Genomic DNA, 26,739 nt, shown 5'->3' with positions numbered 1-26,739 from the left:
CATGGCAGGGCCCCGGGACCACCTCCTGCTCTGCCTCCTGGCCCTCTGCCTGGCAGGCTCCAGCTTCATTGGGGGGCAGAAGGTGAGTGTGAGCCGGTCGCGGGGGACATGACATCCAGGCCCTCCCAGCCAGTGGTAGGAGCAGGGAGGGAGCACTCACGGATCAGCCACGGGGCTGGGGACACACAGGGCAGCTGGTTCTTGTCTGACCTTCTCTGACTTTGTCTGAGCTGGACAGAGGGCTGGGCTCTTGTGCCCACCTCCCCAGGCTGAGGTCTGTGTCTCGCTGCTTGGGGTGGCAGGGATGTGTCAGCCTGCCCTCCTCTGTGTTCGACTAGCCAGCCGGGGGATGTGGGCAGCCGTCCCAGGTCTCCCCAGCCTGAGGGTGGCGTATATGGAGCCAGGACCATCCCCCTGCCCGGACTGAGGCCCGGTGTTTCTGTGGCCCTGGCTTGGGGATGGGAGATGGGATCACCCCCAACCCTCACTTGGCTGACAAACTGAGAGGCTCGCGTGGACCACGTGTAGGCGTGCTGGGTGTGTGTGCATGTGTGTGTGCCCAGAGGCAGAATGAGGTCTACTCATCCCCAGTTCCTCTGGGCAAACAACAGCCAACACCAATGCCCTCAAGCCTAAGAGCTGCTGTTCACGTGCACAGCCCTGGGCACACCCGGCATCATCCCCTCAAGTCATAGCCCCTGAGCAGTGGGCCCTGTTGTTCTCCGCATGAGGAAGCCAAAACCCAAGGATGATAAGAGACAGGTTGGTCCAACTCCAGAGCCATGCTCCAGACCGCCATCTGCGGTTCCCCATCCGGCCATGAAGGAGGAGCCGACGGTCCCAGTGTGTGGCTGTCAGGTCCACATGCACAAGCCCCCTTTGGGATGCCTGTCTGCAGATCCACCCAAGCCCCATAGTAGGGACATTGTCCCAACTGCAGTTTCTGTAAGAGCCTCCCACCCTAGGCATGGAGACAGTCACCTGGCTGGGGCCTGTCTCCAGATGAAGGACCCTCTCCTGTGAGGCCAAGTTCTCTTGGGGCAGCTGCTAGTGTCCCCACATCACTAGCAGGCAGACTGAGGTCCCAGGAGGAAAAGGACTTGCCCAGGATCCCACTGCCAGGCAGAGCCAGGACAAGAACCCAGGCCCTGTGCCACCCTGGGGCCTGCTCTCATCTGCCTTATGGTCTGGTGAGGGGCCTCACCAGCTTCAGGGCCAAGTCAGGGCTGGGGACGGGCAGATCTGAGGCTGAAAAAGGGACAGTGATGGTGGAAGAGCCCAGGGTTTCAGGCTGTGCTGAGCCCTGCAGGTGGTTCCTGCTCCCTCCCTGCCTCAGTTTCCCCATGTGTACAATGCAAGGGAATTTCGAAGGCCACCTCCTCATGTTCTTGTGACAGGGGTCAATGAGGGGCTTCAGGCCGGGAGTTTTTCCTTGTCACAGACCACCTCTCAGTCTGCCTTCTGGGCCTGGGGCTCAGACATCCTGGGCCAGGGAAGAGAGCCCTGGGGGTTTTTGTCAGGGACGCAGCAACGCTGGTCTCTCACGCTCCCTCAGTCCCTCAGCACTACCCGTACCTTGGGTAGCACGAGATCCACTGTAAACATTAGGAAACCGAGGCTCTGAGGGGAAGGGATGACTTCTGGGTCACACAGCTAGTGAGGAGCAGAACTCAAACACAGGAAGTTTCAGGCAGTAGAGGCAGAGAAGGCTTCCTGGAGGAGGGGACTTAGCACCTGTCTATTCAAGTCTTTTACCAAGTGCCTCCTCTGCTAGGTGTATGCTGGTGCAGGTGAAGCCTGTGGTCTCAAGCTGGGGTTTGAAGGGAGAGGGGCATTGATCTTGGGCAAGGGGAAGTAGTTTGGGAGGTCCCTTCCCATCTGAGGGAGTTTGGGTTCTGGGCCCTGGGCACCAGCTTGGGGGAATTCTTCCACCTTCTCACAACAGGCTAACACCTCGTGTCTCCTCAACTTCCCCCTGCAGTGTCTCTATGGGATGCAGACATTGCAAAATCAGTTCTGGATTAGGACAGGGAGGGGAGCAGCACCCGCCTGGCTCAGACGGGTCCCGAGGTGCCCTAGGGAAGAAGGGAATCTGATTCAGCACTCGGCTGGAATCCAGCCTCACTCCACCCAGCGGGACCAGTGGCGAGATTGTCGGCTGGGGCTGATGCTCCTTCCAGGCCACCAGGCAGAGGGGTCCTGAATGCCCATTTCCGGTGACGTCCCAGAGAGAAGTGTGACTTGTCCGCTGGTTTATCCATCCATCACACATTTACAGATGCAACATCTCGTGAATGAGTGTCCACCCCACCACCAGCCACAAGGCTCCAGCTTCCTCCCGTGCTGGTGACTCACCCCCAACTTGACAGGACCGCCCCCTCTGCCCAAGAGTGAGGACAGTGCTCTCTCACTGCCCCGAGCCCTTATCCAGGGCTTCTCTGAGAACTGGTCCCTGGGCCATTGGCGCTGATGCTGGCAGCTGTGTCTGGCTGGCCAGGTGGCCCTCAGGGGAGCCCATCACCTGCAGAACCTTTGCCCTGAGCCAGCAGCTGCCTGGCCCTGAAATTACCCAACTTCCTAGTCGCTCCCTGGCTCAGCAAAGACCCAGCCTCAGGGTGGGGAATGAGACCACAACATCCAGCCCCACAGCTCGGGCTGAGGCTGCCCGCAGCAACTTCCCTCTTTGCAGACCACAGAGGCAGGAGCGGAAAAGGCCAAATCACAGCAGCTGGGAGAGGCCCTAGGACCTTCATGTACACGAGAAAGTAATGAGGCACTATTTCTCCTTTTCTCTGGCTTTGAGAGCCACACATCTGTGATGTGTTCTAGGAAAGATATGTTCTGGGTTTACTCCCTTTTGGAGCACAGTGTGTTCAGCACTTTTTAAGATGAGAACTTCTCAGCTTCTTCAGGCCATGCCCCAAGCCCCTGAAAGCTCTCCTCATCAAAATGCACCTTGCTGTGGTCTTTTCTCCCACTGACAACCAAGAGTTTAGCTTCCATTCCTCCAGGGCCAGTGCTGTAGGTTATTGGGACTTTGTTGCCATAATGGTAGCCCCATTGATGGTGGACTTGGGGGAGCTGTGACAGGCCAGTGAGTGGACTGCAGGCCCAGGGCTTTCTTGGCTCTCAGGTGACCATCTCTTCTGCCCCCACCTCTGTTCTCCATGCAGCAGCCAGAGAGCCCATTTAAAACATAAACAAGTCCTGGGTCTGCTCCGGACTCCACCTCCCCTCACTGGCCTGGCCTGGCCCCAGCCCCTCTCCAGCCTCTCTGCCTGTCTCTGCGTGTCTCTGCCTCATCACACATGCCGTTTGCTTCTTCCCACTTCGTGACTTTTGCCTCTCCTGTCCCCTCTGCCAGGAGCAGTGACCCTGACCAATTTTCATGCATCCTTCAGGTCCCAACTCAATTGTCACCTCCCCAGGAAGCCGCCTGGGCCTCCAGCCTGGGTCTTCTCAGCTCTCTCACTCCCAGCACTGCCCATCCCGTGATGGGCAGTGGACCCCTGGGTCCCGGCTGGCGTGTGGGGCTGTGAGCCAGGCCTGGACCAGGGCTCAGGGAGTGTGACTGCTTGGCCCAAACTCAGACCCCCTCCCCCTCCCCCTCTCAGCTCCCGTGTGAGCTGGCTGCTCACACGGGCCAGCCTCGGGCATGGGGCTGGCTGCTGGGTCTCTGACCGCGGGGCACCAGAGAGGGCCCTGGGCTGGCCGAGGGGGTCATTTGGGAGCGAGGTGGGGACGTGCTCAGAGCAGAGTGACAACTGCAGGGCCAGCCCCATGGCGCGTGGCTGAAGCTCTCATCCTGCCTGTGCCCAGGGGATGGAGGATGGCGTCGCCGTGTTCTCCTCCCCAACAGTGTCAGCCTGTCATTTAGTGTTTATGTTTAAATGAAAGGGGCGAATGAGCACTAGCTTGAGAGTCTAGGTTCAAGTCCCTGGGTGGCTACAGGCGAGGGCCACCCTCCTGGGGTTCAGTTTCCTCCTTTGAATCACCCAGGGTGGAACAAGAGGGCCAGATGCTCTTTGTGTCAGAAAGCAGAGACTCTGAGGCTTCTGGGCGTGCCTCCAGGCCCCCGGGCAGAGGTGTGTGGCTGTGGATATAGAGACTCACGTGTGGCAGGGACAACCTGTGACAGGCTGTTTCCCCCAGACTCAGGGCCTTCCCTGTTCTCACTGCCTCCCCAATGAACAGATGGGAAACCAGGGCCTGGAGAGGGGTGCTAGGCCTCGCTGCGATCAAGGGTCAGGGCTGTGTGCAGGGTTCAGGTCCCTCACTCCAAACCCTGCCCATGCCCAGGTACAGTCCAGACGCTGCGACGTGAAGACCAAGTTTGTCACTCACATACCCTGCACCCCGTGCCCTGCCATCAAGAAGCGGGTGTGTCCCTCGGGCTGGCTTCGGGAGTTCCCGGAGAAGATCTCACAGGACTGCCGGTGCAGACCCCCACTCCACACTTGCTTGCTTCCTGGGGTATCCCGTGGGATGGCAGGGGACCAGGAGGGCCTGGCAGGCCTGGGGAGTGAGGGCAGGGACTCACTCATCCACATGTCTGTTGGCTCCTCCAGTGGGACAGAGATAGGCAGGGAGGAAGGAGTAAGAATGCAGGGCAAGTGCTGTTTATTGAGCATCTACTATGGACCAGGCCCTGTGTTCAGCTCAGGGCCCGGCGGGAAGGGGTCGCGGGACCAAGAGCAACAGAACCCAGTATGGGGAGGCTGGGCTGGAGGCTGCTGGGGGAGCCCCTCCCATCACCCTGCCCATCCTTGGTCCCCAGATACGAGGTCCAGCTGGGGGACTCTTTGTTGTCTGTGAGTGGCTGCAGCCTGGAGTGCTCGAAGGACGTGGTGCAGAAGGCCTGCTGCCCTGGCTACTGGGGGTCCCAGTGCTATGGTATGGGGGAGGGTTCCAGCCTTGCTTCTCATGCCTCAACCCACCTGCATTCCCCTTCAACTGGCTCATTTAATGGACAGCTGGGCCTCTTGGCTCTGGCTGCCCCAGGGGAGGGACCAAGTCTGGGGCCGCCCAGAGCCGCTGGGGTCAGGTAAATTGACAGTTCTTGGGGCAGAGCTGAGTTCTAGGTGGGGGGGGGTCCACAGAGTGCCCTGGGGGTGCTGAGACCCCATGCAACAGCCACGGGACCTGCCTGGATGGCATAGACAGGAACGGGACCTGCGTGTGCCAGGTAAGGGCCCGGTGGGGCTGGGGTGGGGCGCAGTGGAGGGACTGCACTGACTTGGTGCATCCCTCTGCCAGGAAAACTTCAGTGGCTCAGCCTGCCAGGAGTGTAGAGACCCCAACCGGTTCGGCCCTGACTGCCAGTCAGGTGAGCACTGGCCAGGCAGGAGGGCGGGGCCGATGTCCACTTGGGGGCCAGTGGGGACTTAGTCCCTACATCCAGCCCCTACCAGACTCCCTCCCAGCCCCTCAGCCTCACACGTCCCTTCTAGGGACGTGAGCTTTGCTTTATCACACCTCTAGCCCCTGCACATGCTGTTCTTGGAGGCCTCCTCCAGGAAGCCTTCCTTGAACCTCCTGGCTAGCCCAGGTGCCTGGCCCTGGCTCCCACCACCTCTCTGGTCCTGCACCACAATTCTGTATTCTTGAGGTTGTGCCTGCTGGAGCTGAGTTCTGGAGATGCAGAGGGCAGGGACTCGACGTCCCTGTGTGCCCCTGGCTGAGGCTGGGGTCCCACCTGTCCCTGCGTGTCCCTCCCAGTCTGCAGCTGTGTGCATGGCGTGTGCCGCCATGGGCCACTCGGGGATGGAAGCTGCCTGTGCTTTGCTGGATTCACTGGACCCCACTGTGACCAAGGTGAGCAGCTGCTGGGGTAGCCAGTCTTCAGTGGCCAGAGTAGGAAAGGCTGACTGGGTGAAGGATGGGGCCTGAGCCTCAGCAGGAACTCTGCCTGCAGCCTCCCTCGGGGGAGGGGGTGTCATCTGAAACCTTCACTGCCCAGAGGCCCAGAGAGGATGGGGCCCTGGCCAAGGTCACACAGCAAATTAGGCAGAGCATCTTCGCTCCTGTGTTCCTTCCCAACCTGGGACTTTGAGCTGCTGTGATACTCTCCTTTCTCCACTCAGAGCTCCCTGTCTGCCAGGCCCTGAACTGTCCTCAGAACTCCCAGTGCTCTGCAGAGGCCCCTACCTGCAGCTGCCTGCCTGGCCACACCCAGCAGGGCGGCGAATGCCTAGGTAAGTCTGGGATCTAGAGGTCAGGAGCTGCAGCTCAGGGTGATCATCCTTTTAAACCAGCAAGTACGATCTGGCCTTTTACAGGGAGGGAGAACTGTCCCTGAGGGAGGGAAATAGGGCCTGTCCCCAAGGTCTAGGTCAGCCTGTTCACCCCATCCCTGGGCCAACCTGGATAGAGGCTGTGGAGGAGATGGGCCTCCTGGGTGCTCATCTCACTTGGGCTCTTTCCACTGCCCCGGCAGCCCCTGACCCCTGCCAGCCATCACCCTGCTCCCCAGTTGCCCAGTGCTCCGTGAGCCCCAGGGGGCAGGCACAGTGTCGCTGCCCTGAGAACTACCATGGGGACGGAACGGTGTGTCTGCCCCAGGACCCATGCACCACCAACAACGGCGGCTGCCCCAGCAACTCCACCTTATGTCTGTACAAGAGGCCAGGCCAGGTGAGCTGGGGCCCTGGGCTGGGCCTGCCCCGCGGTCCCCCAGCTCGCATGGGCTGTGGGACAGTTGTGGGCCTCCTAGGAGCCTAAGCTGCCCCATTTGTTAAATGGGAAGAGAATGACGGCCCGCTTCTGGGCGGGTGGCTGTGAGGACCCAGCAGAGCTCTGTGGGTGTGGCAGATGCCATGGTTCTCATGGACGTGGTGTCGTCCTCCCTCCCCTCCTGGGTGGGCCAGGCCTTCTGCTCATGTAAGCCAGGCCTGGTCAGCACCAACCACAATGCCTCTGCGGGCTGCTTCGCCTACTGCTTCCCCTACTCCTGTGACCGGTCAGCCACCTGCCAGGTGACCCCTGATGGAAAGACCAGGTGAGCATAGGCTCCTTGGGCTGGGCACCAGGGGCAGAGCAGAGAGGTTGGGCTTGGCAGGGGCAAGTTTGTGCCCGTGTGCACCTCAAGGGCTCTGTGGGGATGGTGGGTGAGGGCCAGGAGGGGGACCTGGCCACGCGCCCACCCTGACCAGTTCTACCCACACCCCCAGCTGTGTGTGCAAGGAAGGCGAGGTGGGAGATGGGCGTGCCTGCTACGGACACCTGCTCCACGAGGTGCAGAAGGCCAGCCAGACGAGCATGACATTACTACGGCTGAGAGTCGCCTTTGCCATGCTGGGTGTGTGACCCCCGCCACTTGCCTGAGACCCCGCCCCTCACACCCAGCATCCTTGGCAGACTCTCCAGAGATGGCTTATTTCTCTGCCCAAGAGCTGTGGAAGCAGAGAATGGACTGTGGTGGGGTGCATGATGGAGGTGGGAGCTACCCCCTCAGATCCTGATGTCCCCATTTACCCTAGATCTAGACCCAATGCCCCTCCACCTCAACTCTCCAAAACCCAGGACTGATGGCTGAGGGCCTCCCAGACCCATTCTCATGCACCCTCTCCTGCCCCCAGACCAGGGCTGCCGGGAGATCCTCACCACGTCGGGCCCATTCACCGTGCTGGCACCGTCCATATCCTCCAGGACCATGAACGTGAGCCCCTGCCCATCGAGGAGTGGGCCTCCTCCCTGGACCCTGCCCTAGGCTTCAGGGCCCTGAGAGTGTCCCCAGTGCACACACTAGGGGACTGAGGCCTGGGAGGCCTCCTGTCCCCTCCGTTGCTTGGGCAACGGTCCCTGAAGAGGACTGCCTGCCCTGGGCCCACTCAGCACCCCACTGTCCCCTTGTGCCCACAGGCATCCCTTGCCCAGCATCTCTGCAGACAGCATATCATCGCAGGGCAACACATGCTGGAGGAGTCAGGGATCCAGCCTACACGCAGGTGGTGGACTCTGGCTGGACAGGAGATCACCGTCACTTTCAGCCGCTTCAGGGTAAGCAGGGACCTCAGCCTGGGGGCCAGAGGAGTCATAGGTGCGGAACACAGCCTGGGAAAAGGTGTGGAGGTGGGACAGAGCCTCAGGACAAGGGGTGGGTGTTTGGAGTCTGAGCCAGAGGTCTCATGTCTCAGCAGAAATACACCTACAAGTACAAAGACCAGCCCCAGCAGACATTCACCATCCACAAGGCCAACTACCCAGCAGCCAATGGCATCTTCCACGTGGTCACTGCCCTGCGGTGGCAGCCCCCACCGGAGCTCCCTGAGGACCCCAAGGTAAGCTAGTGCCTTCCCCTCCCCCTGCCCTGTGCCCGTGTGGCCTTTGACCCACACTGAGTTCGGAGAGGGGGGTGGGGCAGTTCTGGGCAGGGCTGGAGCAGAGCTCCTTCCCCTCTGGGGCCCTCATGCTCATCCCTTCCTACAGAGGACCATCGGCCAGATCCTTGCCTCCACTGAGGCCTTCACCCGGTTTGAAACCATCCTGGAGGTGAGTCTGAGCGAAAGGTCCTAGCCCATCTGATCTTTTGGGCCAGGACCCCTCATTACCCAGAATCTGCCCCACAGTGACTGGGCTTCTGGAGTAGGACGGGCCTTTGCCCACACCTCCATCCTGGAACCTGCCCATCAGAATCCTGAGGCTCTGTGGTAGCATGAACCCATTGCCAATGTCACCCACTTACTTTTGGTGGGTGTTCCCTGCAGACCAAGGGCAGCAGGGCCCAGGCAGGACTTAGAGGTAAGGGTTGGCCACGGAATCCCCTGAGCCTCCTTCTCACCGCCACAGAACTGTGGGCTGCCCTCCTTCCTGGATGGCCCTGGGCCCTTCACAGTCTTTGCCCCCAGCAATGAGGCAGTGGATGGCTTGCGGGACGGTCGCCTGGTCTACCTCTTCACAGCGGTAAGCTTGTCAGGGAGAAGGGGCCAGGGATACAGGCTCAGAGCCTCTAGCAGCCAAGCTCTCTCTCTCCTGCCAGGGTCTCTCCAAACTGCAGGAGTTGGTGAGGTACCATGTCTATAGCCATGGCCAGGTGAGAGGTCCTCTGGGAGGGTGGCTGGCTTATACCTGCCAATGGGCTGCCAGAGGGTTTGTCTGCAGATTCTGGTCTTCCGGGGGGGCCCTTCTCCTCTCTCCACCCATCTGGACTCTACAGGACAGAGGAGAGCCTGGGGACCAAGGTGGTAGCTGCAAGTCACCTGGGCAGGACTGGGTGTCGCCCCAAGGTGTGGCTCGTGCCAGGCCTAAGGCTACTCTCTCCTCCACCCCAGCTGACTGTTGAGAAGCTCATCTCCAAGGGCCGGGTCCTCACCATGGCAAACCAGGTTCTGGCTGTGAATATCTCGGAGGAGGTGAGCTCTATGAGCACCAGGGATGGACCGGTGGAGGGGCTGGTGATGACCAGCCAGGTGTCAAGCCTCTTTTGGACCCAGCTTCGTGCTCCGAGCCCTGTGGTGGGCATGCCCTGGTTGGGGGTCATATGGGAGCAGGCACAGATCAAATCCCTCTCCTGGGGCCCAACAAGCTGGGAGGCCTCCAAAGAGGAGGAGGGTGAGCACATGGGCAGGGGGAGGGGGCTCCACGTGGCAGAAACCACATGGGTCAGAGTGCAGAGGCTGGAGCGGTTCTGCCAGAGCAAGAGATGTTGCCAGGGGCGGGTGAAGAGGTGGCTGGCAGGCTGGGTCTCTTGACAGTGAGCTGAGTGCAGGGGCGGGGACTGGGCCAAGGATGCATGCTGGGCTCCACCACAGGGGCGCATCCTGCTGGGACCTGAGGGGGTCCCCCTACGGAGAGTGGACGTGCTGGCTGCCAATGGCGTCATCCACATGCTGGAGGGCATCCTGCTGCCCCCGACCATCCTGCCCATCCTGCCCAAGCTCTGCAATGAAGAGCAGCACAAGGTCGTGGCGGTAAGCGCACGGGACCCCAGCGCTGCTTGTGTCGGGGTCATCTTCCCAGGGAGAGGTGCCGTTTTCTAGTTCTCCTCAAATGAGTGGGTGGTTCTGGGGCTCGGGCACAGGCCCCAGTTTCACCTGGACGCCCCACACCCAGCCCTCAGCAGTCTTCCTGATGGTCCCTTTGCTGTCACTGACGCATCTACAGCCCTGTTCCCAGCCTCCCTGCCCAGACCTGTGATGCTCTCACACTGAGCTCTCCCACCGCAGGGCCTTTGCCCTTGCTCTTCCCTCTGCCTGGAACACCATCTTCTGGCCCTCCTGTGGTGACTGTCTCTCATACCTCAGTCCTTGGCTGAGTGCCTCTTTCTTAGGGTTTGCTAAATAAATAAACCATGACTAACCCTTCTCCCTTCCTCCCCCTACCCTGCCCAGGGCTCCTGTGTGGACTGCCAAGCCCTGAACACCAGCATGTGCCCCCACAACAGCGTGAAGCTGGTGAGCATCCCTTGGCCCAGCTCTCAGGGCTGACTCCTGACTGCCCCGCGAGGTTTCTGCCCTGGGTCAGGGTGGGGAAGTGGGGCTGGAAGGCTCAGATGCACCTGGAGGCTCAGCCCCACTGACAGGGGAGGTGCCGGGCCCAGGGGGCCAAGGTCCCTTGACCAGGGCTGCCTGGTGAAGGGGGCCGGCCCAAGACCCCTGCCTGCTGACCAGCCTGGCACGGCCCACCCAGGACATCTCCCCTGAGGAGTGTGTCTACATCCATGACCCTACTGGGCTGAACGTCCTGAAGAAGGGCTGCGCCCACTACTGCAACCAGACCATCCTGGTGAGCCTGGGCATGGTGCACTTGTTCCCTAGGGATCTGGGACACTTGCTTCTCCTCTGGAGCCCCCAGGCTGGGGCTGGGTGGGCTGCCATCCTCAGAGAGCTGTGCTGCATCCTAATGGTGGAAAAGGTGTCACAGAGGGGCCTCGCCCACCCCCTTGCTCTAGACATGGCATCAGGGAGCAGAAGCATCCTGGGCCGGGGGGTCGACATGGCTCCCGACGGACCCTCAGATGTGTTCTCTGTTACAGAAACCTGGCTGCTGCAAAGGGTTTTTTGGGCCTGACTGTGTGCAGTGTCCTGGGGGCTTCTCCAACCCCTGCTATGGCAAAGGCAACGTGAGTCCCCTCCTGCCCTGGAGTGAGGGGTCGGGGAGATAAGGGTTCCTTTCTGAGATGGCCAGTGACTGGCTGTATGTCTGAGCAAAGCCTGCCTCTCTCTGGTATTGGGTTCTTCACATCGAGGCAGTGGAAGTTGGACCAAATTATGTTTATTTTAATTAGAATCAATTAATTAGATTGTTACATCTATTTTCATAAGGGCTATTTGTCAATAGTTTTTTTGTGTGTGTTGTATTTTTGGCATTTTGTAATATCACGGTTGCTTTAGCACCTGGCTATGGAGGAACACAGGAGTTATGTGTTTCTAGGTTAAGCAGAAGTCACCCATGAAGCTTCCAGGGCCAGGTGTCTTTTAGGGGCTAGTTCTTTGGCAGCATCAGTGATTTGGAAGGTCTCTTCCAGCAGGAGGTCTTCTAGGGGGAGCAGGCGCTCACAGCCTGTGGAGAGAAGGGATGTTAGGGAAGAGAATGTGGATAATCCCCTCCCCGTGACTGCTCTTGCCTCCTGCCCACCCCCAGTGCAGTGATGGGGTCCAGGGCAGTGGGGCCTGCCTCTGCTTCCCAGACTACAAGGGCATCGCCTGCCACATCTGCTCCAACCCAAACAAGCATGGAGAACAGTGCCGGGAAGGTGGGTGATCCTGGCCTAGGCCACCTGCCAGGAAGAAAAAGCGTCGCTTGGAAGTGGGACTGGGGGCTCCCAAGAAGGGAAATAGAACCTCAGGAAGAAGGATTCAGTCCAGAGGTTATGGAGGAGGTTTTGGAAACACAAGAGTAGATATCTCTTTTATCCATGCTGGGAAGAGAGCCACAGTTTAACCTAAAGCATGCAGGATTTAGGTCAGACGTACAGAAGAACTTTCTGATGGTGGTGTTGGGAGCAGGGCAGCTAGAATAGCGTGAGTGAAAGCAATGAATGCCTCCCTCTCATTTCTTCCTCCCTTCCGAGTCTGGGATGACCTGATTTTGACCCTGCAGTCAGATCTATTCTGGCTGCCCCATTCCCAGCATTGCCCACTGCATCCTGGCTCCCAGCCAGCCCTGCCTCAGCCTCAGTTTCCCTGCTCCATCTCCTCCCTGCAGACTGCGGCTGTGTCCACGGTCTATGTGACAACCGTCCGGGAAGTGGGGGGGTGTGCCAGCGTGGCACATGTGCCCCAGGCTTCAGTGGCCGCTTCTGCAACGAGTCCACAGGGAACTGTGGGCCCACAGAACAGGCCCAGCAGTGCCACCCGCATGCCCGCTGCGTTAACCAGGGGGATGTTGCCAGGTGAGGACATGCGCTTCCTCTCTGCTCCGTCTTGTGACTGCACTTGTCAGTTTGCTCACAGCTTCCAGAGGCTTACTGGAGGCTCCTCATTCACCACCCCCCACCCCCAGGTGTCTCTGTCTCGATGGCTTTGAGGGTGACGGCTTCTCCTGCACACCCAGCAACCCCTGCTCTCGCCCAGACCGTGGCGGATGCTCGGAGAATGTGAGTCTGGCCCCTTCCTTGAAGTCCTGACCCACGGGCTCGAGGTGGGACTTCCTTGCCCTCAGCCTGCCACCCTGCAGCCCTGAGTCATTTATCTGTGGCTCTCACAGGCTGAGTGTGTCCCTGGGGCCCCAGGCACCCACCACTGCACGTGCCACAAGGGCTGGAGTGGGGACGGTCGTGTCTGTGTGGCCATCGACGAGTGTGAGCTGGATGTACGAGGCGGCTGCCACGCTGACGCCCTCTGCAGCTATGTGGGACCCGGGCAGGTGAGGCTCGGCCGGCCTCGAGAGAGCAGGGTGGGGGTCTCCATTCTGGGGGACTCTTCCCTCTAGCCCATCTGACTCTACCAGTGTCTAAGAACTCAAGCTCAGGGTCTCAAACCTCAGACACAAATGAGAATCCAGTTCTGAAATGTTGAGTCATACAATCTGGAAGCAGTGGACGGGGTGCTGGAAGCAATGTGAAGGTTGTAGTAGTTTTAAAGGAAGGCATGTTCGAGTGCCAGTCTAAGGCAACATTTTTTCCAAGTCAGAAGACTGTGACTCCTGTGTCTCAGGGATGAGGACTCTCATAACCGAGAATCAATGAGTTCTCTGCTCTTACGGGCCACTGGGGCCATTGCCTTCTGACAATTAGCTCATTCACCCACTCACTGGTTTCCCACATGTCACCAGGCACTTGTTACATGCTAGTTGCTGTTCTAGATTTAGGAATTCAATATTGAGCAAAGCAAGAAGAGACACTTGCCCAAGGAGAGTGACATCCCAAAATTTTTAGACTCATGGAAATCCGGCTCTTGGAATTTTGGAGTCTCAGACTCCAGTCACAGGATCTCAGAACCTGGAACCTTCCACGTGAAGCATGTCAGGCCTGGTGAGCCCGAGGACTGGCTGGCATTGAGGAAGCTAATTCGCAAGTTGGGAGGCCAGGCCTGGCTGCTTCAGGGTCAGCCTCTGTGCGGCCCAGGCTTATGCAGGGATCCATGGGGCTCCCTGTCCTCCTGCCCCATGATTGTCTGGACCACCAGCCGTGGGACCTCAGCAGTGGGCAGATGGGCCTGAGAGCTGGAGCTGCGAACTCCATCAGGAGCTTTAAAGTTCAGAACTGAGGGTGGACTAAGCAGTTGCAGATCCCCCCATCGTGCAAAGAAGGGCAGCTGAGATCCGGAGAGTCTCACTAGTCACTCACCTGAGGAGTGGACAAGCCCAAGGACACTGGCATTTAGCGGAAAGGATCAGAGCAGCCAAGCAGAGTGGCAGGGTTGGAGGGGGGATCCGAGCGGCCATCCCTGGGGCTGGTCTTGGCAAAAGTTACCCGCTCATTACACACTGCAGACCTCAACAGCCTGGCTGGGCCCAGGCCTGAGAGCAAAGAGGCCCCGAGGCTCCTGGATGCCCCCCTGCCAATGCCATCACTTCCTCAGACTCTTCCTGAGAGCCAGTCTCCCCTCAGGGCCTCAATCTCTGCATCTGGAAAATGGACCTCCAAGGGTGGGGCTGGGAAAAGCTCCTCTGGGGTCTGGGCAGACCACCCCAGGGGAGAGTGCCCATCGGGAGCTGAGCTGTGGAGGAGGAAAGGGTTTCATGCTTCTGGTGAGATGAGGCTCTCTGCTCCCCAACCTCTCCAGAGCCAGTGCGCCTGCAAGCTGGGATTCGCGGGGGACGGCTACATGTGCAGTCCCATTGACCCCTGCCGGGCAGGCAACGGTGGCTGCCATGATCTGGTGAGGGCGTGAGAGGGCTCCAGGCCCAGGGGAGGCTTCAGGGGTAGGTCTTGGCCGCAGCAGTGTTCTTGTCTCTGGTCAAGATTGGGATCTTAACCTCAAATCCAAACCCTGTCACCTGCTTGCCCACGGGACAGAGCTCTCACCCTCCTTATGAAGATCCCAGCCCCTGCCCTCTCCACCCTTGTCCCATGCTCCCAGCACCACACCTTCGGCCTGGCTAGCTCCTCCTGCTCTCAGTTCAGGCCTCACCTGGAGGTCCGGGGCCTCCTGGATGCTCCCACAGCCCTGGACTTCCCTGACCCATCTGCCAGGATGGGTTGGGGTAGCTCACATCACATGCTCACTGGTCTTGGAGAGCAGGGCTGGGCACACCAAAGGAGCAGCTTGAATACAGACTGGATAGAGGGAGCAACAGATGGTAGGGATGGGTAGCTGGACAGGAGGACAGCAGGAGAATGGGCCAGAGTGAATGGAGAGATGGGGGATGGGTGCTGTCCAGTTTGCCCTATGGGTGCTGAATGGAGGCCATGTCTCTGCCCCCCAACCCCAGGCCACCTGCCGGGCAGTGGGAGGAGGTCAGCGGGTCTGCACATGCCCCCCTGGCTATGGGGGTGATGGCTTCAGCTGCTACGGAGACATCTTCCAGGTGAGTGGTTTCCTGTGCTCAGGGAGGAGTCCTCTTGTGTAATCGGGGGGTGGGGCCGCGCTCAGGGTCATGGAGGGAGGGGGCTCAAGTCTGTCCCTAGACTGGTGACTTCAGCTTTTTCCCTCCCCTCAGGAGCTGGAGGCAAATGCCCACTTCTCCATCTTCTACCAGTGGATCAAGGTAGGATCAGATGGAATGCTGGGCTTGGGGACTCAGATCCAGGAGGCCACATAACAGCTCTAAGAGCTGGATGTGGGGCACAGGCGTGGAGGCTGGGGGAAGTGATCTCAAGGTGGTGGCTGCCTTCATCACTCCTCCTGTCCCCCCACACACTATGTGCACAGGGGGCCGGCATCACTCTTCCTGCTAACAGCCGAGTCACAGCCCTGGTGCCCTCGGAGTCTGCCATCCGTAGGCTGAGCCCCGAGGACCAGGCCTTCTGGCTGCAGCCGAGGATGCTACCGCAACTGGTCAGGTGGGCTGCCACGGCTGGGCTCTGGGAGGGGGCTTTTGTGTGAGACCCAGCCCCTCCCCAGAGGTCCTCAACCTGGCATGTGTCTACCCTTTGGGGTGGAGCCCAGTTCCAGGGGTGTCTGTAGGTTACACTAACCTGGTTCCATGGCCCCCCTAAACTGTGCCCTCTCAGGGCCCATTTTCTCCAGGGCGCCCTGTCTGAGGAGGAGCTGGCCCGGCTGGACGGGCAGAGTGTAGCCACCCTGAGCCCCACCGCACGCTGGGAGATTCACAACATCAGTGGGGTACGTGGTGAACTTGGGGCAGAAGAGGGGACCATACAGGGAAGCGAGGGCTCGAGTGGCTCTAGGCTTCCCAGCCCAGGGTCCCCGGCGATGTGATTGGGTCCCCTTGCCTGGCCCAGGGCTGAGCTCAGAGGATGTGCTCAGAACACACTTGCTGCTGGGCGGTGTCTTTGGGCCAGTGACTGCCCTACCAGGGCTTGTCTGTCCATCTTTGTCTGCATGTGCACACCTGGCCCCCTCATGCATGGGCCGTAGTGAGGGTCTGTGTACCCATCTGGTAGGTCCTGAGTCTGAGGGTGTCCAGGCCAGGTTGGGTGCCTTGTGCCCAGCAGCCTCTCTGTTGGTGCTACACGCACTCGTAAGTGTCTAGCTGTGTTTCCCTGAGCTCTGCCTGCTGCCTTCCAGAGGGTCTGGGTACAGAACGCCAGCGTGGACGTGGCTGACCTCCTTGCCACCAATGGTGTCCTACATGTCCTCAGTCAGGTATGGCTGGAGGGCTGTGTGTGCAGGGAACTTTCTAGGCAGGCCAAGAGGCAAGGATGTACTGACCAGACCCCATGCTCCGTGCCAGGTCTTACTGCCTCCGAGAGGGGATGTGCTTGGGGGGCAGGGGTTGCTGCAGCAGCTGGACTCAGTGCCTGCCTTCCGCCTCTTTCGGGAGCTGCTGCAGGTAAGGGCAGGAGGAGGGGGGAGTCCTGGACGGGGGCGCCCTCCCCCAGGGGCAGGCGGAGCTACTGGCTCCCAGGGTCAGGACTGAGGGCAAGAAGGCCCACCCCTGACGCCTGTGCCCGCCCCTAGCGCCACAGGCTGGTACCCCAGATTGAGGCTGCCACCGCCTACACCATCTTCGTGCCAACCAACCACTCTCTGGAGGCCCAGGCCAACAGCAGCAGCCTGGTGAGGTCACTGGGACAGGGGCCACTGAGGGGGGTGGGTGAGCCTCCCATCCCACGACAAGGACACAGCGGGCGGGACGCACCGTCCCGGGAGCTTGGGAGTCCTGGAGCCCCTGAGCCTCTCCTTCCCCCTCCAGGACTTGGACGTAGTGCGACACCATGTGATCCTGGGGGAGGCGCTTTCCACAGAGGCCCTGCGCAGGGGGGGACACCGCAACTCCCTCCTGGGCCCCGCGCACTGGCTTGTCTTCTACAACCATAGCGGCCAGGTTGGTGGTGGGGTGGGGGAGCACAGGAGGCCCTGCCCCGGGCACCCTGCTCTTGAACACCCCTTTTCTTTGGAGTTCCCCCACCTGGGCACCTCAGCCTCTGGTCCAGAGACTTCCCATCCTGGGAGACCCCCAGTCCACAGAGATATGCCAGCCCTGGAGCACCTCCCTGGCCTGCAGCCCCTGAGGGGAGGGTGGGGATGGGGTGGGGGCTGTTCAGCCTCCTGCCCTAACCCCCAGCCCGAGGTGAACCATGTGCCGCTGGAAGGCCCTGTGCTGGAGGCCCCTGGCCGCTCACTGTTTGGCCTGTCCGGGGTCCTGATGGTGGGCTCAAGCCGCTGCCTGCACAGCCATGCAGAGGCCCTGCGGGTAAGAGGCTGGGGCCTGGGGAGCGCAGAGGGGCGGTCAAGAGCTGGAGGCTCTGGCTGGCCTGGCCGGTGGGAGGGACACTTGGTCAGTGGTGGGAGAGCTGTTAGCCCGCCCCAGAGGAGGGAAGGTGGGTTTGGAGCCCCTGCCTCGGGACTGCCTGACACTCTGCCCTTCTCCCCTTCAGGAGAAATGTGTAAATTGCACCCGGAAGTTCCGCTGCACTCAAGGCTACCAGCTGGAGGTGAGGCAGGGCCCAGTACATTCCGTCCCTGCTTCACCTGCTCTCACTGTGCCCAAGGTGTCCGAGCTCCCTGGGCCCAGCTCTGCTCACCCAGGCATGGGAACCTGGAGCAACGTGGGCCGCTTGGCTCCCCTGCCAGAGGCCAGGAGGCCTGGGTCCAGGTCTGCCCAGAGGAGGCCTCACTCAGACTGGCGACCTGAGGCCAGTGACCCTCGGGCTGCCAGTCCTGCCTACCTTCTCCTCCTCAGGTCTATCTGTTGTGGTCCTTCCTTGACCCTTTTGCTATCCTGCTTACCTGTCTCACCCACTGACACCTGTAATCTGTCTGTCTGTCTCTCCATTCACTGCCTTGCCCCTACCTGAGCCACTGGCTGAGTCCTCTGGCCTGTTCCCGTTTCCAGGACACCCCCAAGAAGAGCTGTGTCTACCGGTCTGGCTACTCCTTCTTCCGGGGCTGTTCTTACACGTGTGCCAAGAAGATCCAGGTTTGCCCTGAAGCAACCCCCAGCCCCAAGCATTTGACCAGAGAGGAGGAGGTGGGAGTGGGGGCCCAGGGCAGGAGCCGGGATTAGGCTTCAAAGGCAGAGGCAGGGCTAGGACTATGACGAAGCCAGGGAAGAAAGGCCTGGCAGAAGGGGAAGGGAGAGAGAGGTCTGAGGTCAGAGGGGCCAGTGTTTGTCCCTGTGGCCGTGCCTCCAGGGAGTGGGGATGGGGAGAGAGAGAAAGGGGCTCAGCCTGGAACTGACACCAGCAACCAAGCCCTGGGGGCAGCAACAGGGCGAGTTCTGCCCCTCTCCGTGGAGTCCGGTATGGCCTTTCCCTCCTTGAGTCCGTTTCCTCACCCCTGCCATGGAGAGGCTTGTAGAAGGCAGTCTCCATTTCTCTGGGTCTGACTTGCTTTGTTCTGTGGCTCTGTGGCCCTAAGATGCCCTTCCCCCGACCCCTGCCATTTCCCTGCCCCCTGACATCTGTCCTGGCCTGTGCCGGGCCTCTCCTTGTGCCCCCTCCTGCAGGTGCCTGACTGCTGCCCTGGCTTCTTCGGCACACTGTGTGAGCCGTGCCCAGGGGGTCTGGGTGGTGTGTGCTCGGGCCACGGGCAGTGTCAGGACAGGCTCCTGGGCAGTGGGGAGTGCCGCTGCCACGAGGGCTTCCACGGAACGGCCTGTGAGATGTGTGAGCTGGGCCGCTACGGGCCCAACTGCACTGGAGGTGAGGCCCCGGGGGCGGGCAGGAATGGTGGGAAAGCTGGCCGAGGACAGCGGTCATGGAGACACCGCAGCAGGGACAGAACAGGCACTGGATAACTTCTGTCCTACCTCGTTCCGCTCCCAGTGTGTGACTGTGCCCACGGGCTGTGCCAGGACGGGCTCCGAGGGGACGGAAGCTGTGTCTGTAACGTGGGTTGGCAGGGCCTCCGCTGTGACCAGAGTGAGGAGTGGCCCCAAGGGGGAGAGGCGGGTGACTCCTGGGGAGGCGGTTCCTGGGTCAGCATGATCAGAACCATCCTCCTACCCCCCAGAAATCACTGGCCCTCAGTGCCCACAGAAGTGTGACCCCAATGCCAAGTGAGTGAGCTCAGCCTGGGGCAGGTGGGCAAATGGAGGAGGGGGGCTAGGGTCAGGGCAGGGGCTGGGCAGACATAGACTAAGCTGTTGCCGTCCCTCCCAGCTGTGTCCAGGACTCGGCTGCAGCCCCTGCCTGCGTCTGTGCCGCGGGGTACTCGGGCGACGGCATCTACTGTGCAGGTCCAGGCACACCAATGCCCCGAGGCCCCTGAAATTTGGGGGTGGATTTCCCCACAGAGCCCTTTGCATGCCCTTTAGGTTCAGTCTCTATCCCTGTCACCTCTTGGGTCTGACCCCTCCCTCCGACCTTTTCCTTTCTCTCATGCCCTCCTCCCCTGTCCCCACTCTGTCCCATGCCCATTGCTCACAACTCTCTGGGATCATCTACCCCCAGTGGTGGACCCTTGTGCCCATGACCACGGGGGCTGCTCCCCCCACGCCAACTGCACCAATGTGGCACCTGGTCAGCGGACATGCACCTGCCTGGATGGCTACACGGGTGATGGGGAGCTGTGCCAGGGTGAGGCTGGGGTCCGCCACCAGGGGTCTGGCTTCAGTGGCATGAGTGAGACTAGGAAGGGCCGAGGGGCACACAGGGGTGTGAGCCTGAGGGTGCCGAGAGAGTAGGGGATCAGCGCCTCAACAGACAGATCAATGGAGGGGCCGCCTAGGGCCAGCCCTCATCCCAGTGTCTTTTCCCCCAGAAGTTAACAGCTGTCTCATCCACCACGGGGGCTGCCACATGCACGCCGAATGTATCCCCACAGGCCCCCAGCAGGTCAGCACAACAGAGCTGGGCACTGGGGCTGTGCCATTCCCTCATAGGGTGTGGCCCTCCTCAGACCAGGCCCAGGGAGGGGTGCTTCTTCTGTCCAGGGCGCTAGCCCACTCTAGGGTACCGGCAGCCCCACTGATTAGGATTTGGGACAGGTCTCCTGCAGCTGCCGCGAGGGTTACAGTGGGGACGGCATCCGGACTTGTGTGCTCCTGGACCCCTGCTCCCAGGTCAGGCCCCCAAGTCGCACCCAGTTCCATAGGGGGAGGGGACTGGGGCGGGAACCAGCCTTCCTCACCCCCAACAGGGTCCTGAGTGCTTCTGAAGGGTGAGCCACCTGCGCCACAAGGTCAAGTCTGACTGATTAGTAGGAAACAGGGCATTGGGTGTTGGCCAGGGAAGTTCATGGCCCCTTCCCCAGAGCTGGTTGGGGCAGCAGTCCTGGGAGTCACTGATCCCTCTCTTTCCTGTCCCTGCCTCAGAACAATGGAGGCTGCAGCCCCTATGCTGTGTGCAAAAGCACAGGGGATGGCCAGAGGATGTGTACCTGCGATGCAGTCCACACTGTGGGTGATGGCTTCACCTGCCGTGCCCGAGTCGGCCTGGTAATGATGCCCAAGTAGGACCCCTGACCGAGCCTTGGCAATGCCCCCCATGGGCCTGACCCGTGATATTGGTTAAGACCCCAGATTTGATCCTGATCCTGATCCTGGCCCTGACCAGGACTTGAGCCTGACCCCTGACTCCACCAAGGCCTGACCCAGTTATGATCCATGAAACCAATCCTGATCCCAGCACAGACCACCCTGGCTTTCCTTTCCTCATCTCTACCGTGGCCAGACCTTGGGCTCTAGGTGCTGGGACAGGCACCGGCCCTGAATGGAGGCCAACCACAATCTGAGCTGATCCTTGTCTCCCCTGATCCAGGACCTCCTTCGGGAGAAGCATGCCTCATTCTTCAGCCTCCATCTCCTGGTGAGTAACCAGCTGGGCTGCACATCCTTGGTCCAGCCTGGGCCTCTCTGACCTGCAGGTCCCACCTGTCTCTGGGCCATGATATTCTCATTTGGTCAGAGGGCTGGCTGGTTTGGTTTCTGAGTCTATGTCTCTCCCAGAAAATCAGTGGAAACCTCGAGTTGGTCCCAGGTTGCCCTTCTTCCACCCAAGCTGTTTCCCTCTCCCCCCAGGAATACAAGGAGCTCAAGGGGGATGGGCCTTTCACAATCTTTGTGCCGCATGCAGATCTAATGACCAACCTGTCGCAGGTAACTCAGCCCCTGGAGCAAGGCTGGGGATTCTGGATGGGCATTCTGGGGGGTGGGCACTGCCTGGGCAGAGGCGGAAGTCAGGGCACCCTTGTGCCCTCATGACTCCCACTCCAGGATGAGCTGGCCCGGATTCGTGCCAATCGCCAGCTTGTGTTCCGCTATCACGTGGTTGGTTGCCGGCAGCTGCGAAGCCAGGAGCTGCTAGAGGAGGGCTATGCCACCACACTCTCCGGGCACCCGCTGCGCTTCAGTGAGAGGGAGGTGAGCCCAGGCCCTGGTCCCTGACATGGACTGTCCACAGACCAAGGACTCAGCTGCTTTCAAGGCCCGCACCTATGCCCTGTCCCCATACCTTTAAGACCCTCTCACCTTCCCAGGGCCAGGGTGGCTTTAATGAGGGAAATGAGTCTGTCCCAGGACCCCACCCACTACCAGGGGCCAGTCCTGGGCTCAGAACTTCTGAGCTTGGCCCCGTCTCTGCATCGCTCCCACCAGCCAAGACTGGTGGCTGTTTCCCTGGGCTGGAGCCAAGACCCACCCTCTGCCTTGACCCCACCCACTTCCTGCCCCACGACTCACCCAACCCAGGCTCTGCTCCCACCTCAGGCCCCACCCACAGCTCCCTGAGCACCCCACTAATTGCCTTTATTCAATCCCGGCACCCCCCCCAGGGCAGCATATACATCAATGACTTCGCACGCATGGTGAGCAGTGACCATGAGGCTGTGAATGGTGTCTTGCATTTCATCGACCGTGTCCTGCTGCCACCTGAAGCGCTGCACTGGGAGCCTGACGCTGCCCCGATTCTGCGGGTATGACCTGGGTGTGGGCAGGGAGCTGGAAGGCAGGCGGCTAGGGGCCTGGGATCATCCCTCCCCTCCTGACTTCACTGTTCACTGAGCGCCTGTCCCCAGAGAAACTTCACCGCCGCTGCGGAGAGCTTCGGTTACAAGATCTTCAGTGGCCTTGTGACGGTACTGCTCCTGTGTGTGAGCCTTTCAGTGTGTGCATATGTGCACGTTTAAGTGTGTCTATGCGGGCGACTGTCAACGTGTGTGCTCTTTCTGTGTGTACCTTTCTGTGCACAGGCCATATTTGTGGGCATGAGTGTCCCAGTGAGCACAAGGGTGTGCTTATTTGTGCCCACATACCTGACAACTTGCATGTATGTCCATGTCTATTGGCCTGGGATGGCCACAGAGGAATGTGGCTGGTGGGAAGGTCACCTGGGTCCCTGGAGCCCCCTCCATCTGCCCACCATCCTCTGACGGGACTGTCACACCTCTATCCTACCAGATGGCTGGCCTGCTGCCCCTGCTTCGAGATTCATTCCATAGGCCCTTCACAATGCTGTGGCCCACAGACTCCGCCCTGCAAGCCTTGCCTCCCGATCGCCAGGTCTGGCTATACCATAAAGACCACCGTGACAAGCTGGCAGCCATTCTGCGGGGCCACGTGATCCGCAACGTCGAGGTGGGTGCACTCCCAGACCTTGGTCCCCACTGCCTGCCACTGAGCCTGCCCTCCCAGCTCCAACTGCGGCTCCATCTGCTCAGGCCTTGGCATCTGACCTGCCCAACCTGGGCCCACTGCGCACCATGCATGGGACCCCCATCTCCTTCTCCTGCAGCCGTGCCCGGCCGGTGAGTCTGGGGAGAAAGCTTGAACGAGGGAAGCAGGAAGCAGGGGCCCTGGCACTGGGGGGGGCTGCAACACCTGTGACCCCCCATGTACTCCACATCCTCCGCCTGCAGGGTGAGCTCACGGTGGGAGAGGAGGACGCCCGGATTGTGCAGCGACACCTGCCCTTTGAGGGGGGCCTGGCCTACGGCATTGACCAGCTGCTGGAGCCACCTGGCCTTGGTGCCCGGTGTGACCGCTTTGAGACTCGGCCTCTGTGGCTGGTGAGGGAGGCCACAGGCCAGAGGTGGATAGGCAGGGGCCTAAGCCCACCTGTCCTGTCCACTCACTTGAGCTTGCTGTGTTGGCCTCCCTTCTTTGCAGAAGGTTTGCAGCATTTGTGGGCTGGAACCCCCCTGTCCTGAGGGCTCACAGGAGCAGGTAAGGGGCTGGGAGCCAGGTGGGGGTGGGGGCACGGCCCAGGGCCTATCAAGCTCAGGTTTGCAGCCTGATTCCTCTTGGCCCAGGGCAGCCCCGAGGCCTGCTGGCGCTACTTCTCAAAGTTCTGGACGTCTCCTCCGCTGCACTCCTTGGCACTGCGCAGTGTTTGGGCCCGGCCCAGCCACTGGGGTCAGCCCCAAGGCCTGGGCAGGGGCTGCTACCGCAACTGTGTCACCACCACCTGGAAGCCCAGCTGCTGCCCTGGTCACTATGGCAGTGAGTGCCGAGGTGAGTGTCCTGAGGCTGCGGATGCTGCTGGCTGGCTCTTCCAGCTCCCAAGGTGGCCAAGGGCATAGTTCTGGCCGTTGTGCCTCAGAAAGGGTGTCAGGGTGGTCAGGGGCTGGGGGCGGGGAGTGGATCTTACCAGGTGAGAATGCTCTAAGAGCTGGGGTGAGTGTGTAGATGGTACAGGACCTGGTGGGGTGTGCTGGGGTCCGGGTGTTCTCCAGGGTGTGGGGACTTGGGTGGATTGCTGCTTCTGCAAGAGCCTCTGCTGCCGCTGGGTGGCGGATGGACCGTGTGGCTAGGCTGGGGATGCATGTGTGCGGTTCCTGATGAGCGTCCCTGGCCCCACCTCTCTTCTCCCACCCTAACCCCTAGCTTGCCCTGGGGGTGCCAGCAGTCCCTGTAATGGCCATGGCACGTGCATGGACGGCATGAGCGGCAGGGGGGACTGTAGGTGCCGTTCGAGGTTTGCCGGGATGGCCTGTGAACTCTGTGCCCCGGGTGCCTTTGGGCCCCTTTGCCAAGGTAGGCTGTCCTGCCCGACCCTGCCCTATCCTGCTCCCTAATCCCCATGGCCCATGTGCCAACAATATCCTGCCTGTCCCTCTCCCCAGCTTGCAACTGCACCTCCCATGGCCACTGTGATGAGGGCCTGGGGGGCACCGGCTACTGCTTCTGTGATGAGGGCTGGACTGGGCCACACTGTGAGGTGCAGCTGGGTGAGTGGGCCCTGTACACTTGCACACACCAGTGCATGCCCCAACTGCACACTGAGGTGGAAGAGGGTCTAGGAGGGCAGCGACTAACCTGGATGTGTGGGGTGGGCCCCGGGGGACAGAGCTGCAGCCTGTGTGTGCTCCACCCTGCGCATCCCAGGCCGTGTGCCGCGCTGGCCACAGCTGTGAGTGCAGCCTGGGCTACGAAGGGGATGGCCGCACGTGCACAGGTAAGCGGGAATGTGAGGTGGGAGGCCCCACTCCCCTCCCTTCCTGTCGCCTGGTCCAACCACCCTCTCGCTGCCTCCAGTGGTAGACCTGTGCCAGGATGGGCGTGGCGGATGCAGTGAGCATGCCAACTGCAGCCAGGTAGGCACAGTGGTCACCTGCACCTGCCTGCCCGACTACGAGGGTGATGGCTGGAGCTGCCGGGCCCGCAACCCCTGTGAGGATGGCCACCGCGGGGGCTGCAGCGAGCACGCTGACTGCCTGAGCACTGGACCGGTGAGCAGGCGGGCAGCCAAGCAGCTGGGCGGGGGTCCCCCGATGAGTGGCTGCCCAGTCCCTGAAGGGCGCCCACCTGCTCTGCTGTCCAGAACACACGGCGCTGTGCGTGCCATGCCGGCTACGTGGGCGATGGACTGCAGTGTCTGGAGGAGCCTGAGCCGCCCGTGGACCGCTGCCTGGACCAGCCACCACCCTGTCATGTGGACGCTGTGTGCACTGACCTGCACTTCCAGGGTGTGCTTCCCTGCCCTCTCCCAGCACCCCGGCTTTGCCTTGGTGCCGGCCCTCTGACCATGCATCCCTGCCTTCCACAGAAAAACGAGCCGGTGTCTTCCACCTCCAGGCCCCCAGTGGACCCTACAGCCTGAATTTCTCACAGGCCGAGGCAGCCTGTGGGGCCCAAGGAGCTGTCCTTGCTTCTCTTCCTCAGCTCTCTGCTGCCCAGCAGGTGCACGGGGCCTAGGAGTCTGGAGCCAAGCCTGTGGGGGCCCCTTGAGTTGGGCCTTGGGTCTCAGCATCTGTTTGTGCCCCTACAGCTGGGCCTCCACCTCTGCCTTGTGGGCTGGCTGGCCAATGGCTCGGCTGCCCATCCCGTTGTTTTCCCGGCGGCAGACTGTGGCGATGGTCAGGTGGGTGTGGTCAGTCTGGGTGCCCGGGAGAACCTGTCGGAGCGCTGGGACGCCTACTGCTACCGCATGCAAGGTACAGTCGCCCACCACACCCCATTCTCTGCCCTGTTTTCCCACTGACTGCTAACTCACTGCTTTTCTTGCAGACGTGGCCTGCCGATGCCGCGATGGCTTCGTGGGTGATGGGGCCAGCGTGTGCAATGGGAAGCTGCTTGATGTACTGGCCACCACTGCCAACTTCTCCACCTTCTACGGGGTGTGCAGGGGCCCAGGCTCAGGACCCAGGGGGCTGGTACCGCTGGGATCCCTGTGGAGAGAGCCTACCCACAACCCTGTCCCCACCATCCCAGATGCTACTGGGCTATGCCAATGCCACCCCGAGGGGTCTTGACTTCCTGGACTTCCTGGATGATGAGCTCACCTACAAGACACTCTTCGTTCCTGTCAACGAAGGCTTTATGGACAACCTGGTAAGTAGCAGGGGATATGGGGAGAGCAGGGCCCAACTCTGCTCCTTCTAGCTGGCCCGGGCTAACAGGCCCTGCTTTGCCCACAGACACTGAGCGGCCCAGACCTGGAGCTACACGCCTCCAATACCACCTTCCTGAGCACCAACGCCAGCCAGGGTACCTTGCTTCCTGCCCACTCGGGCCTCAGCCTCATCATCAGTGACATGGGCCCTGACAACAGTTCTCGGGCCCCTGTGGTGAGTCTGCCCCTCCACTGCTGGCCCCAGCCCTCACTCACCCACTGGGCCTGACCCTGGTCTCCCTACAGGTCCCAGGGGCAGTTGTGGTTGGCCACGTCATCGTGTGGGACATCGTGGCCTTCAACGGCATCATCCACACTCTGGCCAGCCCCCTCCTGGCACCCCCACAGCCCGTGAGTTGGCCAGGGGCGGGCAGAGTGGCAACGGGTGAGGGGACTGCTCTGGCCAGGTTTCTGATGCTCTCCTCGTTGGCAGCGGGCAGCGGTGGCCCCGGAGGCCCCACCTGTGGCAGCAGGTGCGGGGGCTGTGGTAGCTGCTGGAGTGCTCCTTGGCCTCGCGGCCGGAGTCCTCTACCTTCGTGCCCGAAGCAGGTCTACAGGCTTTGGCTTCTCTGCCTTCCAGGTAGGCTGGGCTGGAGGCTGATAGGGTTGGTGGGATCTGGGCCCACGGAGCTTGCTTGAGGCCTCTCACTACTCGCCTCCCTTCCCAGGTGGAAGATGATGCTGCTGATGACTTCTCCCCATGGCAGGAAGGGACGAGCCCAACCCTGGTCTCTGTCCCCAACCCGGTCTTTGGTAGCCATGATGCCTTCTGTGAGCCCTTTGACGTGAGTGCGGGGGCTGGGGGCTTGGGAAAGGGGACCCGGGGCCTGGTCTCAGCCCAGCCACTAACAAACAAACAAACAGTCCTCCCCTCAGGACTCGCTCCTGGAGGACGACTTCCCTGACACCCAGAGGATCCTCGAGGTCAAGTGATGCAGCCAGTGCTGAAGCAGAGGCAT

General features: G+C 61.0%; 1 protein-coding gene across 14 annotated transcripts; it reads left to right on the top strand.

Moving 5' to 3' along the window:
• Positions 1-26,734, top strand: STAB1 (stabilin 1). Of its 14 annotated transcripts, none has more exons than XM_028478762.2 (69): positions 1-82; positions 4,300-4,436; positions 4,778-4,893; positions 5,100-5,185; positions 5,257-5,326; positions 5,719-5,814; positions 6,084-6,194; positions 6,437-6,633; positions 6,867-6,997; positions 7,170-7,297; positions 7,578-7,657; positions 7,861-7,998; positions 8,139-8,279; positions 8,428-8,490; positions 8,788-8,901; positions 8,978-9,031; positions 9,270-9,350; positions 9,750-9,908; positions 10,329-10,391; positions 10,627-10,722; positions 10,973-11,059; positions 11,581-11,692; positions 12,145-12,331; positions 12,442-12,535; positions 12,646-12,804; positions 14,166-14,261; positions 14,815-14,910; positions 15,043-15,090; positions 15,255-15,385; positions 15,557-15,668; positions 16,074-16,151; positions 16,240-16,338; positions 16,467-16,565; positions 16,702-16,833; positions 17,074-17,202; positions 17,387-17,443; positions 17,845-17,928; positions 18,457-18,652; positions 18,776-18,871; positions 18,963-19,008; positions 19,112-19,188; positions 19,403-19,528; positions 19,713-19,786; positions 19,939-20,013; positions 20,266-20,388; positions 20,711-20,758; positions 20,971-21,048; positions 21,166-21,312; positions 21,723-21,863; positions 21,966-22,025; positions 22,348-22,524; positions 22,608-22,694; positions 22,806-22,955; positions 23,056-23,112; positions 23,199-23,400; positions 23,773-23,922; positions 24,012-24,116; positions 24,236-24,343; positions 24,424-24,617; positions 24,710-24,854; positions 24,935-25,068; positions 25,157-25,322; positions 25,396-25,505; positions 25,600-25,719; positions 25,806-25,955; positions 26,027-26,131; positions 26,214-26,360; positions 26,449-26,565; positions 26,645-26,734. In XM_028478762.2, the coding sequence occupies exons 1-69, from the start codon at positions 2-4 to the stop codon at positions 26,711-26,713; spliced, it is 7,722 nt and encodes a 2,573-aa protein (XP_028334563.1). In that variant the 5' UTR covers position 1; the 3' UTR covers positions 26,714-26,734. The 14 variants fall into 14 exon arrangements, with proteins under 14 accessions (XP_028334563.1, XP_054935421.1, XP_054935423.1 ...); XM_055079446.1 differs by having other exon boundaries at positions 8,136-8,279; XM_055079448.1 differs by lacking the exon at positions 10,627-10,722 and having other exon boundaries at positions 8,136-8,279.
• Positions 26,735-26,739: the final 5 nt, after the last annotated feature.

Source organism: Physeter macrocephalus, chromosome 18 (assembly GCF_002837175.3).
Source record: "Physeter macrocephalus isolate SW-GA chromosome 18, ASM283717v5, whole genome shotgun sequence".
NCBI lineage: Eukaryota > Metazoa > Chordata > Mammalia > Artiodactyla > Physeteridae > Physeter > Physeter macrocephalus.
This window is presented reverse-complemented; position numbering and strand designations above follow the sequence as displayed.

Bases quoted from the DNA above. Each gene is read 5' to 3' on its own strand.
- STAB1 (XM_055079446.1), top strand. From the start codon at position 2: ATGGCAGGGCCCCGGGACCACCTCCTGCTCTGCCTCCTGGCCCTCTGC. The intron at 10,392-10,626 runs GTGAGCATCCCT...CGGCCCACCCAG, and splicing joins CCCACAACAGCGTGAAGCTG to GACATCTCCCCTGAGGAGTG. The intron at 19,787-19,938 runs GTCAGCACAACA...GATTTGGGACAG, and splicing joins TCCCCACAGGCCCCCAGCAG to GTCTCCTGCAGCTGCCGCGA.